Source organism: Macrobrachium nipponense, chromosome 35, assembly GCF_015104395.2.
Source record: "Macrobrachium nipponense isolate FS-2020 chromosome 35, ASM1510439v2, whole genome shotgun sequence".
Classification (NCBI taxonomy): Eukaryota; Metazoa; Arthropoda; class Malacostraca; order Decapoda; family Palaemonidae; genus Macrobrachium; species Macrobrachium nipponense.
This window is the reverse complement of record NC_061096.1, coordinates 15,797,498-15,812,868: the sequence shown is the minus strand read 5'-3', so window position 1 is coordinate 15,812,868 and position 15,371 is coordinate 15,797,498. Positions and strand designations below refer to the sequence as shown.

Here is a 15,371-nt window from a genome sequence, read left to right as displayed (position 1 = left end):
AAGCTGCCTTTGTATCATATTTCTGTACAGAAATAAAAATGCCTTTAACGTAATACATTTTCATACACATTTTAAACAAAAGCATGAACATTTATAAATCGACACATCCATAGCTATATTTGCACTTATGTAACTCGATATTTTCGGCATAGAACAGCGTCAGAGGCATGTATTTTACCCTAATACCTACGTAATAACTCTCCATTAAATTTATTAATATAATTTGCATAACCTTTATGGTCTGAACGGCATTTCTACAAATGCATGAACTCGTTAGACAACGGCGCTAGCAGCGCTGTTAACTGAAATTTGTGCCGTAAAGATACCTTTAAAATGCCTTATTTTTTTAATGAATATTTTTGACAACCGCCGTAAAACCGATTCGCCGTTGAGTGATTGCGCCGTTAACCGCGGGCTGCCTGTACTTAGGAACTTTATCAGCTAGTTAGTATTTTTTGTTTATGTAGACTCACTTATAGTCTAACCCATAGACAATTATACTGTAGTACCTTATGGTAGGTTAGGTCTGTTGTGTTATGCGTTTGTGGAAAGCAGGTACTGTAATCTAGTTCCGGAACCTAACCTAACTGAATAAAAAGGGATGACTGTACCTTTCTGTTGCAAGAAATCTTTGCTGCTTCATAGACTGTATCTTTAGTGTATGTAACTGCCTGCTTACCTTTTATCAGCATTTGCTATTTACTTGGAGGTGACTTACTTTGGTTTATTGGTATATATAAATTTACATTTGATTAGCCTGTTGAAAAAAATTCTATGATACTATTACAAGAACCATTACAAGAATTGTATGACAACTGAAAGTTATCAAACTATAGTTCTGGGAAACAGAATGACCACCTTTTCTACTGCAATGCAGAAAGTCGTAGAAGAAAAGCTTGTATGTTTTGTAAACTAAGCCCTAATTTATTTACAAGTTACATTTACATTTGATTAGCATTCATGGTATTTGCTACCTTTAGAAGGGTCTTTTTAGTTTGTCATACTGTAGACTCAAAATTCTTGGATTTTTCTATGGGCCCTATATACCCATTACTTACGGAAAATTCACAGATTCACAGTATTTTTCACTGGGAAATATTCACAAATTACTGTATTTACTTATCATTTTGGGGTTGCTGTGGTAGTGTTTAACACTCGCCCCAGTTCTATACCGACACCTTTTATTTAGGTGAGAGAGTCAGAGACTTCTGACATGTCCAATTTAGCAGTTCTCTGGTATCATAGCAATATTTTACTAGAAATAGTGCTAAAGAGGACACATTTCACGGAGCGACACGGCTTCCTCGCCCAGAAATAGATTTTTCCTACGTCAAAATCCCTTTTTTGTGATAAAACTATTAAAATACTCGGGTATAAGCATTTTTAGAGGTTTTTAGTTTAACTATCAAAATAAGCAGTTCTAAGGATTTTTAGAATGATTTCAAGTATTCCTGGATTTTAGCTATTTGCAGGGGTGTCTGGTACCCATACCCCATGAATTAGGGGGGGTCTACTGTATACGAAATGTTGACCAATTGAAAGGGAATTCCATTATGCCATTTATGAAGATGGTATGACATCTAAAAATTTTTGTTACATTATGGCTTGTTTGTGCCTCTTATCACCTCCCATATTAGCTCATATAGATTATGTGCAACTGACATTTATGTATGGTTTCCTGGTATTTTTTTTTGGCTTCATGCAGATATTTATGAAAGAATCATGTTGTCTAATTATTATAATTAACAGCTTACCTTAGTTTTGTACTTTGTTCACATTTGCCATTAAAAAGGTATGTATGAAATTAATTTTGATCTTTGGGTCATTTTCATAATTCACAAAACATGAAATGAGAGTACTTTAGCTGTATAATGTCTGAAAAGGTATCGTGAATCTCTGCTAGTGGGGTTGTATAATGAATGAAATTCATTGGTCTACATACTTTTGAAATTTTCATGTACGTTTGTAAGTTGTAATTCTACTATTGTATATCATTTTTGTACAAGTAACTTACCCAGCAGATATATACTTAGCTATAGACTCGGTCGTCCTGACAGAATTTCAAAACTCGCGGCACACGCGACAGGTAGGTCAGGTGATCCACCATTCCCGCCGCTGGGTGGCGGGGTCTGGAACTATTCCCGTTTTCTAAGCCATAATTTCTCTGTCGGTTGAACGGACAACACCTATTGTTCGTTCCTCCATCTTGGATTTCAACTCGTTTGCCGAGAATTTGGATTGGTTTTTTGGTGACGTATTCTGTTTTTTCTCTGGCTTGGCATACGCTTATTGTGGACTGTTTTTCGACTTTGGTTTTGACTACTCTTTCACGATGTCTGACGCTAAGGCTTCACCTATGTTTAGAGTTTGCAGTAGGGAAGACTGTAAGGTTAGGCTGCCTAAATCGGCATTGGATCCGCATAGTATTTTGCGCTAAATGCAGGGAGAATGAATGTTCTTTTATTAACACCTGTGTGGAATGCGAGAACCTTACGGAGCTTGAATGGAAGGAATTATCATCATATGTTAGGAAGCTTGAGAGAGATAGAGTGAGGAAGGCTTCAGCTAGGTCATCTAGTAGATCTTGCTCCTTAGAACAAGAAATTAACTCTCCATCTAACAATTTTCCCTTAGCCTCAGCTGCTTCTCCCTGTTTCTGAATCCAAAGATTCTTCGTCAGAGAGAAAATGTAAAAGCTTCAATTAAGAAACTTCAAGCTCAGCTACGAGCTCTAAACCAAGGTAAGAGTGGTGATAGTGACTTGTGCAGTGGTCCCCAGTGCAGTGGAGGGGGGTGGGGCGTCTGACCGTTCCTCATTGTCTCCTAGGCCTAGACCTCTTCCAAACTCCCAGGACCAGGGAGGAGGAATGTCGAAAGCCGCAGGGAGGATGTAGAACATCCCCGACGGTCAGGCGTCCATTCGTCAGATCCAGTTGTTATGTCCCAGGCTGCCTCGGATTGCCGCAGAAAAGGCGTCCTAAAGGAGTGTTTTTCGGCCTCAGACTCTTCCTCTCCTAGACGAGGATGGAGTTCGGCCTCCCGTTCGCGCCCTTTGAAGAGAGCCTGGAAGGCGCCTAAAGGAGACGCTGCTGACTCCAGCCCAGAGCGTTTTCCCGAGGATTGGCCTTCGGGACCTAAGAAGACTAGACAAGAGGAGCCTGCTCTTCAGGATCCGACCAAGAAGTTTTTGGTTAATCTGCAAGAGCAATTAGCTTCGCTCGTAGGCTCTTTTGCTAAGGACTCTACAAGGAGGAAGGATGTCTCGCTCCCTGTTAAGAGTTCTGCTAAGCGTCCTTCTTCGTATAGGAGAGAACTCTCACGATCTCCAGGACGTTTATCGCCTTTGGTCAGAAGACTCGTCGGATAGGAGTTGTTCTCCTGAGAGAAGAGCCCTTTCGCCCTATAGGCTGTCTTCCCCGAAGCGCCCTCTTAGACACAGCGCATCGAGCGAAGTCTCGATCGGTTTAGGTGCAAGGAACCGGGAAACCGATTTAGGTATCAGGATCCCTTGGGTCTTCAGGACCAGGAGCCAGACAGGCGCAAAGAGGCAGCAAGACGCAAGAAAGGACGTCAAGAGCCTCTTAGAACTCTGGATTCAGGACGTCAGGATTCTGCTAGAAGGCAGGAATCAGGACGCTATGAGCCAGGACGCCATGAGTCAGGGCGCCAGGAGTCAGGGCGCCAGGAGTCAGGGCGCCAGGAGTCAGGGCGTCAGGAGTCAGGGCGCCAGGAGTTAGGACGCCAGAAAACAGGACGCCAGGAGTACGTTAGGCGTCAAGTGTTAGGGCGCCAAGAGCCTGTTAAGCGGTCAGGAATCGGACGCGGGGATCTTTTCAAGCGCCCTGAATCAGGACGCCAGGAGCCTAGCAAGCGCCACGAACCCGACGAACCTAGACAACAAGAGTCTAGTAGGCACAAGAGTGTTGCCGACAGACAGGAGCCTCACTCTTCGTATAGGAGTGCTAATGTTCCGCGCTCCCCTTCTCGGGAAAGGAGTTCTTCTCCCGGGAAGAGCCAGATCACTCCAAAACGATCTCCTTCTGTAGATCAGTTGGACCAGGTATCGGAAGACGAAGAGCCTGTAGATGTAGCAGTTTCGGACTACAAGAGACTTTCTCTTTTGCTGCTAAAGGAGTTCGGAGACTCCCTTCATCCTGCGGACCCTCCTTCACCAGGATCGTTGATGTCCAGCACTAAAGCTCTCAATCGTCTTCCTTCGTTAAGATGCGCCCCGCTCTTTGTATGAAAAAGGCATTGAAAACTTTTTCAGAGTGGTTGACTTCCAGAAGGGAAGCGGGCAAGACAGTTTTTTTCCTTGCCCTCCTTCCAAGTTAACAGGCAAACCAGGAAGGTGGTACGAGACCAAAGAGCCGATGGGGTAGGTCTGCCTTCTTCCGCGGATGCGGATTTGCTTCCTTAGTGGGACTCTGCTAGGAGGAAGTCGTTGCTGTCTGCTAAGGCGACTTGGGGCATGTGTGAGCTGGACCACCTTCTAAAGGGCCTCTTTAAAACCCTAGAAGTCTCAACTTTATGGACTGGCTTTAGGAGCATTGGCGAAGAGAGCTCAGGACACGGACTTTGTTTCCATGGAGGAACTTTCGAGCGTCCTGGCTTTGCCTGGACAGAGCGGTCATGGACGGTTCTGTGGAAGTTGCCTCTCTTTTTGGAACGGGAGTATTGAAGAAGAGATCTGTCTTTAGCTCTTTCTTAGCAAGAGCAGTATCACCCTTGCAAAGGACATCTCTTCTTTTTGCTCCTTTATCCCCGCACCTTTTTCCACAAGAGACGGTTAGAGAGGTTTTGAAATCTCTTACGGAGAAGGCAACTCAAGATCTCCTCACGCACTCAGCCAAGAAGTTTAGGCCGGCAGTGCCTTTAGAGAAGAAAGAGAGACCCTCTTTTGTTCAGACCCTTTCGAGGGGCCTCCTCTTTCTAGAGCCCTCTTAGAGGTCGAAGACCAGAGAGAAAGAGTAGACCATCTAGAAGGTCCTTCGGGAAGTCTAGATGAACAGCAAGTCCTCCAGACGAAAGTAGGCGCCAGGCTACTCCACTTTGCCAAAGTCTGGGTGCAGAAGGGAGCGACTCCTGGTCCCTCTCTATCCTGAAAAAAGGATACTTGATCCCCTTCAGGGAGAATCCTCCCTTGACGACAACTCCAAGGAGTTTGACCGCCAGATACTCGGATCCGGTCCGAAAGCTTGCTATGTTGCAAGCAGTGGAACAGATGATTTCCAAGGAAGCGGTAGAACTGGTTCAAGATCTCCAGTCTCCAGGATTCTACAATCGGCTATTCTGGTACCGAAAGCATCGGGGGATGGAGACCAGTTCTAGACGTCAGTGCCCTGAATTTCTTTGTCTTGAAGAAGAAATTTTCAATGGAGACGTCTTCCTCTGTTCTATCTGCTCTTCGTCCAGGGACTGGATGGTGTCCTCCCTGGACCTTCAGGATGCGTATTTCCATGTTGCCTACTTCCATCCGGCAGCAAGGGAAGTATCTGAGGTTCATGTTCCAAGGGAAAGTGTTCCAGTTCCGAGCGATGTGCTTCGACTTTCGACTGCCCCTCAAGTCTTTACGGACATCATGAAGAATGTAGCTTATTGGCTACATCTGGAAGGGATCAGGATCTCGTTATATCTGGACGATTGGCTAATAAGAGCCCAATCGGAGAAAAAATGTCTGGAGGACCTTTTAGTTACTCTAAAGTTGACAAAGTCCTTAGGACTTTTAGTAAATCACGAGAAATCCATGCTGACTCCCCAGCAAAGTATTGTCTATCTGGGGATTCAGATGGATTCTCGGGATTTTCTAGCGTATCCTTCGCAGGAAGGAGAGAACGCTGCCTAGAAAAGGTGTCAGTCTTCTTAAGGAAGAACATTGTTCCGCGAGGGAATGGATGAGCTTGCTGTGGGGACCCTCTCCTCGATGGAACAGTTCGTTTCCTTAGGAAGACTTCACCTACGACCCCTTCAATTTTATCTGAAGGAGAAGTGGGATTGGAAGTCCAACAATCTGGGAGAGACTTTTCCAATCTCGAAACGGATCAAGGAGAATATCCGTTGGTGGTTAGATCCACAGAAACTAAGCAAAGGAATCTCCCTTCGCTTACAGAACCCGCGCCTAGCTTGTTTGCAGACGCCTCAGATTCAGGTTGGGGAGCGACCCTAGGTTCGCAAGAAGTGTCAGCATTTGGAAGGAGAACAAGTGTCCTGGCACATCAACAAGAAAGAGCTAACAGCCATTCATCTAGCTTTGGTTCATTTCGAGGAACAGGTCTCAGGTCCTGGGGATTCAGATTCACTCGGACAACACAACAGCCCTCGCTTATATAAAGAAGCAAGGGGGGACGCATTCCTTTTCCCTGTACGAATCAGCAAAGGATCTGCTGATTTGGGCACAGGAAAGGAAGATCTTCTCCTCACAAGGTTTGTGCAGGGAGAGAAAAATGTCCGGGCAGATCTGTTAAGGCAGAAAAGAACAAGTCCTACCCACGGAATGGACTCTCAATCTCAGATTTGCCAACAACTTTGGCATCTGTGGGGAAGGCCCAATATAGACCTGTTCGCGACCAACAAGAATCACAGATTAGAACCTATTGCTCCCCGATCTCGGATCCTCAAGCAGTAGCAGTAGACAGCTTTCTGCTAGATTGGACGGGCTTGGACGCGTACGCCTTCCCTCCTTTCAAGATAGTAGGAGAAGTGTTGAGGAAGTTCGCTTGCTCGGAAGGAACAAGAATGACCCTCATCGCTCCCTTTTGGCCGGCTCTCGATTGGTTCACAGAGTTGCTGGAGTGGTTAGTGGATTTTCCAAGATCGCTTCCCCTAAGGAACGATCTTCTCAAACAACCCACTTCGACAGGTTTACACAAAAACCTCCCCGCTCTAAGTCTGACCGCCTTCAGACTGTCGAAGGACTTGTCAGAGCAAGGGGCTTTTCACGGAGAAGTGGCGAAGGCTATTGCAAGAGCCAGAAGAGTCTCCACTTCTAAAGTATATCAGTCGAAGTGGGAGTTGTTTAGAAGATGGTGTAAGGAAAAGAAAATATCCTCCTCCAGTACCTCTGTAACTGAAATCGCAGATTTTCTCCTATATTTGAGAAAAGACTGTAACCTGGCAGTTTCAACAGTGAAGGGTTACAGAAGTATGCTGGCCTCAGTTTTTCGACATAGAGGAATAGATCTGACAAACAATAAAGATCTTCATGACCTTATAAGGTCTTTTGAGACCACGAAAGAACATGTATCAAAGAAGCCTAGCTGGAACTTGGATGTGGTCCTCAAGTTCCTAATGTCGGAAAAATTCGTACCGTCTCACGCAGCTTCGTTTAGGGACTTAACGAAAGTCTTTATTCCTTTTTGCGTTAGCAACAGCCAAGAGAGTGAGCGAGTTGCAAGCAAAGCTGGAAGGTAAAGTGGGGTTTAAGAGAAAGATTCAGCGATTTGCTCCTTTCCTTTCGACCATTTTTTCTAGCGAAAAATGAAAATCCCTCAAAGCCTTGGCCAAGAAGCTTTGAGATAAAAGGAATATCTTCATTAACAGGGAGAGAACTAGAAAGGACGTTGTGTCCAGTCAGGGCACTCAAGTTCTACCTGGAGAAGAAGAAGTTGCTGAAAGGTACAGAAGAAAGTCTTTGGTGCTCTGTAAGAGATCCGAAAAGAGCGATTTCTAAGAACGCCCTTACATTCTTCATAAAAGATGTAATAAGGGAAGCTCACCTTAAATGCGAAGAAGAGCATTTCAAGGTTCTCAGAGTGAGAGCTCATGAAGTGAGAGCCATAGCTACGTCGATGGCATTTCACAAAACATGGTCGCTTCAGGCTCTATAGAGTCGACATTTTGGAGATGTAATTCGGTGTTCGCCTCGAATTACCTAAGAGATGTTAAAATTTCGTACGAAAAAGTGCTTTGCTCTGGGAGCGTATGTTTCGGCGAATTCATGCTGGGAGAAGGGGCTGAGGCTAATCCTTCCTATTTAGTTTAAGGCTTAAATTACTGTTTATTGGTGGTTGTTTTATTGGTTAATTGTCAGAGGGAATAGGGACCCTCTTACAATTCATAGATTGTAACAAGACTAACATGGTCAGGTGATCGGGATTGGCTTCAGTGGTCTTTGTGATTTGTTAATAACCTTAACTCTGTCATGTAAGAGGGCGAGTCTCCATTGATATGACAAAAGGTCAAGGCTCTACCATGTAAGTGGGTCAGCCCCCATTGGTACGATCCAGTATAGGCTCTGTCGCGTAAGCGGGCTAGCCCCCATTGACACGATCCAAAGAGTTATTCAACATAGGTTCATTCCTCGTTGAAACTCTTGAGGCAAGAAGACTCATCGACAGTAGTCATGAAGTCTTCAGCCCAATAAGGTAGGAACTATGATTATGTTATCCAAGAACATAGGTTGTTTTTTCCTGTTTTTTTTTTTAATGTATTTAGTTTAAATATTATTTTGTTTTTAGCTGTCTCTTCGCCCGCCACCAAGGGTGCCAATCAGCTAAGTATATATCTGCTGGGTAAGTTACTTGTACAAAAATGATATTGTTAAGATACAATAAAGTTTTGTACATACTTACCTGGCAGATATATACGATTAATGGCCCACCCAGCCTCCCCTCAGGAGACAGGTGGAAGAGAAATTATGGCTTAGAAAACGGGAATAGTTCCAGACCCCGCCACCCAGCGGCGGGAATGGTGGATCACCTGACCTACCTGTCGCGTGTGCCGCGAGTTTTGAAATTCTGTCGGGACGACCGAGTCTATAGCTAAGTATATATCTGCCAGGTAAGTATGTACAAAACTTTATTGTATCTTAACAATATCATTTTGCACATCCAAGCTATGAAGTTGCTGCACAGATTGATAGTCAAGAAACTCAAGTTTGGATAAAAATGAGTTTTCTTTACATTTAAGTCTGCTTTTAGTTTTTAAGTGAGTTTTCTTAGTGGATTTCTAATTTCTAAATGTGTATACAGGTTTTGTGATGGAAAAAGTAATGATATCACTTTTGCATGAAAGTTATAGCAAAGATGTAATACAATCCTGGATTTTTTCAGGTCACATTTGGAGAGTGGAAGCTCTTTTTTACATGATGAAGTTGACATGTGTTCGCAATCTTCTGGTGGAATGACTCCTGGTACTCCTTGTGCCCTACCAACTCCTAGAATTGCTACACCTTTCACTCTTCACAGACGTGGCTCACTGCCAACTGATCTTTTTTACTCAGGTCAGTAGATATTGAGTACTGAATAAAACAGTTTTGTCATTGTACGTATCCTAAATGCATTATCCCCTTCATTTTAGGACCAACTTGATGTGGTGGGGTGGCTCTCGAACCTCGGGAATTTCTTCCCGAGTTTGGGTTAATATTTGTGGATTTTTCCAATTTTGTCAAAATTTACCAAAATAATAACCAAGAAAACATATCATAGCTTGGAGTGAAGTTAAATCCGAAGCTAAATAGTAAGAACTGTGGTAGATCCATCATCTACCTGATAATGTTCAGACATGTTTTTTCAGGCTGAACTATTCCATGGAGCTGGACCATGGATTCCAGGGGGTACCTGGTTCTAGAAATAGAACTCTCAGCCTTCTGTCCGGTTTGCCCATAATGTGATTGTATTATCAAAATACCCTTAGTCCTGTCAAACGGGTATTGCTTACACTTGGGTTATACTAATCATGTTATGCCATCTCCTCCTGGGGTTGGGTAGGGATGCAGACATTTGGGAGTCATTTCTCACTTGTGTCATTGGTAAAAGATTTAGCTTCAATAAAAGCCAATGATATCTTTTCAAAATATTATTATTATTATTTTTCCCAATATTTTTTATGATTAGTACTCTTAAAGATTTGAGTACCTTGTGCCCCTTGATGGACAAATTTTGGCAGAGTTGATGACCATTGGAACTTTATCCCCGAATCCCCTTCTGTCATTTCTGGATAGTAATAATGTAGCAAAGGAACATCCAGTTCCAAGTAAATTATCAGATCCATTGGAACTTTATCCCCGAATCCCCTTCTGTCATTTCTGGATAGTAATAATGTAGCAAAGGAACATCCAGTTCCAAGTAAATTATCAGATCCAAAACACCCATCAGGGTCCATAGAAATTCTAAAAAAGGGTAAAAACTATGTAATTAGAAGATTCAAGCATTATAACAATGGAACCATTTGTTACAGAGAAAAAAACAAATTGATACACAGATAACCCACATCAGGCAAGGTCCAAAAAGCCAACACTGGTGCATTTTGATCATCATTTTGGATGACTGTGCCTTGTATATAATTTAATGTTTCATGACATACTGATATTTTCGTGCCATTTATTTCTGTTACGTTTATACGTTTAAAAAGGCGGTGGATTGTTTTTTGGTGGTTACTTGAAGTAACCATTAATTTTCTTTGGTTTATCGATATTCCATTTCTTGTGTTGGACATATGTTCAATAATTTGTTTTCAAGTATTGCTGTCAATATTTTATTTTCAGCTCTTAAGTACTAGAAATCTCGACCAGATAACTAGTCGAGATTTGTAATATTTAAAGCTGAAAATAAAATATTGACAGCAATACTTGAAAACAAATTAATTAACATGAAATATCGACAGCAATACTTGAAAATAAATTATTGAACATATATGTCCAACACAAGAAATGGAATTATGATATATCAAAGAAAATTAATAGTTACTTCAAGTAACCACCAAAAAACAATGCACCACCTTTTTAAATATAACGTAAATAAATGGCACAAAAACATCACTAGCGAGTCATGAAACATTAAATTATATACAAGGCATAGTCATTTTACCCACCATTTAAGGACTACCCTCAAAACACTTGACAGTAGTACTTGACTCCCTCAAATTAAGATCCAGTAATATTCATGACTTACAAGTACGTATACTCAGTTCCAGGTAGTTAAGATAATAAATAAATTAATAAAATTAATATTGTAAAAATAAAATTTACAGGTCATGATCTCCCACTTAAAATCAAAATTCTTGAACAAAGTAGAGAAGTGCATCCATTTATACCAAAACTATTCCAGTGCTCTCAGTGTTTAAAGTATGGACACATACAAAAAAATTGCAAAATTAGGGAATATATGTACAGTCCACACATCAGATGCCCATACCATTAATTGGAAATGTAAATCCCCAAAATGCATCAACTGCAGACTATCCCATCATGCTAAATCTAAGGAATGCTCTTTTTATCAATACATGTATAACACAGAGCTTCAGTTGTTAATAAATAGAACAGGAGTGTCAGTCAAAGACGCTAGACTCAAGCTAAAAGTAAGAGGAGTCAATAATCCATGTAAAAACCACTCTTTCTCAAATGTAACTGAAACTCAATATATCGATCACATGAATAATAAACAAGATAATATAAGTCTACTAACTAATAATTATCATATCAATAATACTAAAACCCAAAATAACCAGGATATCATATCCACTAGTACTGCTACTAACATTTAAGATTTAAATATCCATGAAAAAGAATCTTCAATGTTACAGGAATCAAATAATAATCAGACTGACAAAAGAAAAGAATACTAGAAAGAACTTCACCCAAGGGAAAAAATTTTGTATTGAAAATAATAAACAATTCGAAGAAACTCCAGCTACATCAGAAGAACATTTCAAAAAAGACATTGTATTAACTTCATCTTAAGTGGAAATACACAGTTATGCTCAGTCCCAATCAGACAATCAACATCTGGGCAATAAAGAATTCTCAATGGACAGTGCTAATGCATAATAGCATTCCTTTATATAATAATGAAAATCATATCATTAAATTAAACCAAAATATTACTATCACACACCAACCATACAGTAGACCCAAATATTCCACTAATAATAAACCAAATAATCCTCAAACAAACACTCCTTATCACGACAGAAAAGGACGATTATAATTGCAAAATCAGAAATTTCTTTAGCTATAAGATCAAATGCTTCAATCAAAGAAACCGAACCAATAGGTAACAACACCAAACACGCTTCATCTTGTGGCTGTAATGAGTGCTTAAAAGGCACTTATAACAACTACCCACCAATACAAAGGACAATTATGAAATTGTATAGACAATTTTACTAAACTACCAAAATGCCCTTTTAACACGCCAACATGAAAATGAATTATGTTCTAATCCTTAAAATACAAAAAGGAAATTATAAAATAAAAAATACTCATCGATATTTAATTATGAAAAACAAACTACTGCTGAATCTAATAAGCAACATATAAGTACAACAATTAAAGACCCCAAAGCAATTCAAATGCATATAAACTCCAAGACAAACCAAAATCAGCAATCAATTTATAGAATTTAACACCAATTCCCCCCAATATGTAATGGAATATAAAATTATCAAATGGAACATAAACAGTCTTTATAACAAGAGCACATTTAGGTGAACTACAAAGAATCGTTCAGGTACACAATCCTATGCTCATGTCTACAACATATAGGATCTAACTACAAATATCCAACACTAAAACTGTCTGTTATTCACCAACTGATGGTGGAAAATTAGGGATGGTTATATACAGTGGAACCTCAGTTTTCCTATATAATCTGTTCCGGAACCTTCCATGAAATCCGAAATGTACGAAAACTGAAACAATAATTCCTGTAAGGAATAATGTAAATACAATTAATGCATTCCAGGCCCCCAAAAATATTAACAAAAAATACAATTTATGGGAAATAAACAGTTTTACAAACAGAAAACAAAGAGAAATAAATATAAATGACTAAAAATGAAATGAATAAATGAACATTTAACATTACTCTTACTTTTATGGAAAACACTTGTTAGTGTATAGAAGACGGAGTGGAGGGGAGAGGGAGGAGGAGAGGTTATTGTTTGGAAGGGGAATCTCCCTCCAGAAGGACTTCAGGTATCAAGGACCTATCTGGTGTTACTTCTCTTCGTTTTTTTACTGGAACTATCAGAGGTGACTTCCCCTCTTCGTTTTTTAATGGCACTAGGACCAACTTGAGAGTTACTGGACCCCTGTGACACAACAAAACTGTCCAGAAACATTTGTTTCTGGCATTTCTATAAAATTTGCCTAAAGTTAAACACAGCATTATTGTTAAACGTCTGAGAAACGGGTTACAACTTCTCTGTTGGGATGATAATTCTCCACAAAATTTTTTACATCAATCCACTTTGCAAACATGTCCTTAATCCCCAAAGTAGGCACATTATTTATGCCCATTCGTGTTTTGAATTTTTCAAACCAGCATCTGCTGGCCCTAAATTGACCAACAGCAGCATTTGTTGTAGGCATTTTCTCACTAAGATTGCCATGCAACTTCCTCCAACACTTTGCTACAAGTTCTTTCTTAAATTCTATGGTGTTTCTCGCCATTTTTACAGAAGGGCTAGCACTAGGAACTTTCTATGGCCCCATGATTGCTTATTTAGCAGTTGCACTTGAATAAAAAAAAAGCATGAAAACAACGAACACAAAAGCAGAATGGGTACGAAAGAAGATGGGATGCTTTGTTTGGGTGCTCAATACAGAGCCCAGTCACACACTAGGCCCTGGATGGAGCATTTCCGAGTGTACAAAAATCGAGAAAACATATGATAACAGATACCAAATTTTGTAGAATAAAGTCTACAAAAACCAAACCATATGAAAAGAGAGGCATACAAAACCCAAGGTTTGACTGTATGCACATTAAAATCTCCTACTATAAATAGGGTTTTGTGTATATTGTTAATAAATTCAGATAAATCACTTAAGTTTACATTGAAATTTGGCTGGTTAAATAATTTACAAATACATAATGATCTTACTTTTGTTAGGCATGTACAGCTTGATAGCAGTTACATATTTGATAGGGCATAGTACATGGTATGCTTAAAGGTTCATATGTTATTCTATTATGAATGTATACAGTGGTACCTCGGTTTTCATACATAATCTGTTCCAGAACCTCCTACAATATCCGAAACGTATGAAAACCAAAACAATAGTTCACATAAGGAATACTATAAATAGTATTACATGCGGCCCTCGATTAGCGGCAGGGGTTCCGTTCCTGGCCGCCAACGCTGAGGGATTTTCGACGCAAAGTGATTTTAAAGCCTATTGCCACCACACACCTTTTTTCGGAATACTAGACCAGTTAACAGCTCCCTAGATCAGTCAAACGCCACTGTAATCCCACAATGGCGCAATAAGTAAAATTATATTTATGCAGTATATTACTATAGAATTTACTGTACAGTAGTACTGTATAGTGCACAGTAATGTATAGTACATTATAGTATTATAAATACTGTAAAGTGAAAAAATGCCTAGCTTCAATCCTTTTGGTGTCTAGAGTATGTAAAGATATAATAAGGTTTTATACAGTGTACAGTAAGCTGTGGTGTTCAAGTTACGATAATCCAATTTTATGAGAGACCATATTACAATAGCCTAACTTTATCCCATTTTCTACTAGTTACTTAAGTTCAAAAACAACAAAAGAGAATGATGAAAGTATGGTTTTAACATTATACTCGTGTAAACGTGTACAGCCATGAACAACGAACAAGAAACAACTTTTTATTTCTAAATACAACAGAATTGGATAACAACATCCGTTTGGCTTGTACAGTGGACCCCCGTATTTGCGTTCTGTGGATTCGCGGACTCACACATTCACGGATTTCTCTCGAGAACATTTCCCCGCATTATTCAAAAAAATTTTGCCTGTTTGTGGTATTTTTCTATGAGAAATAAGCACAGATTCCTGGTTTTTTTTATCAGTTTCATCATAAAATGCACTTTTTGTGATAAAGCTATTAAAAAAATCAGGTATGAACATTTTTAGTGGTTTTTCTTGAGTTTTAACCAACGAAATAGGAGGTTTTAAGCATTTTTATAGGGGTTCCAACTATGCGCGGGTTCTAACTATTCATGGGGGGGTCTGGTATGCATCCCCCATGAATACTGGGGGATCACTGTATTTCACTCATCGCACAATAGTACACTATTACCGTAGTTGTTATAAATGACATTATGTAGAATAAGACTGAGATGTCTTAATGTAATAACTTTATTCGCTATAGATCAAAGATTAATATAGATCAATAGGGAAATATACCATTAAATTTAAACCTAGTCATAGCCGTAGCTGAGAAAACTGTTCAGGCTGCTAATGACCATTGTCATGCATTGGCAATAAGGATAAAACTCCAGTAAACGTATGCCATCAAACACTACCGTAGATAAAATTGAGATAAAATCATTTTAATCAAAACTACTGTGCTTGAAAGAACACATTTTACTGCTGGTTACACGCTGATAAAAGATAAATAATGTAAAGTTCGATGATATAAAGGAAAATTGTGAA

General features: G+C 40.0%; 1 protein-coding gene across 11 annotated transcripts in view; it reads left to right on the top strand.

Annotated features, from left to right (window-relative positions):
- The window catches only part of LOC135208437 (uncharacterized), a 579,462-nt gene that overhangs the window by 470,319 nt on the left and 93,772 nt on the right, over positions 1 to 15,371 (top strand). For 10 of the 11 annotated variants that reach the window (XM_064240610.1, XM_064240608.1, XM_064240613.1 and 7 more), the window contains one exon: positions 9,051 to 9,220. The exons of the other annotated variant lie outside the window; for it this stretch is intronic. In XM_064240610.1, the coding sequence (XP_064096680.1) occupies positions 9,051 to 9,220 (170 nt within the window). The remainder of the gene's footprint in view (positions 1 to 9,050; positions 9,221 to 15,371) is intronic. 11 annotated transcript variants of the gene reach the window in all.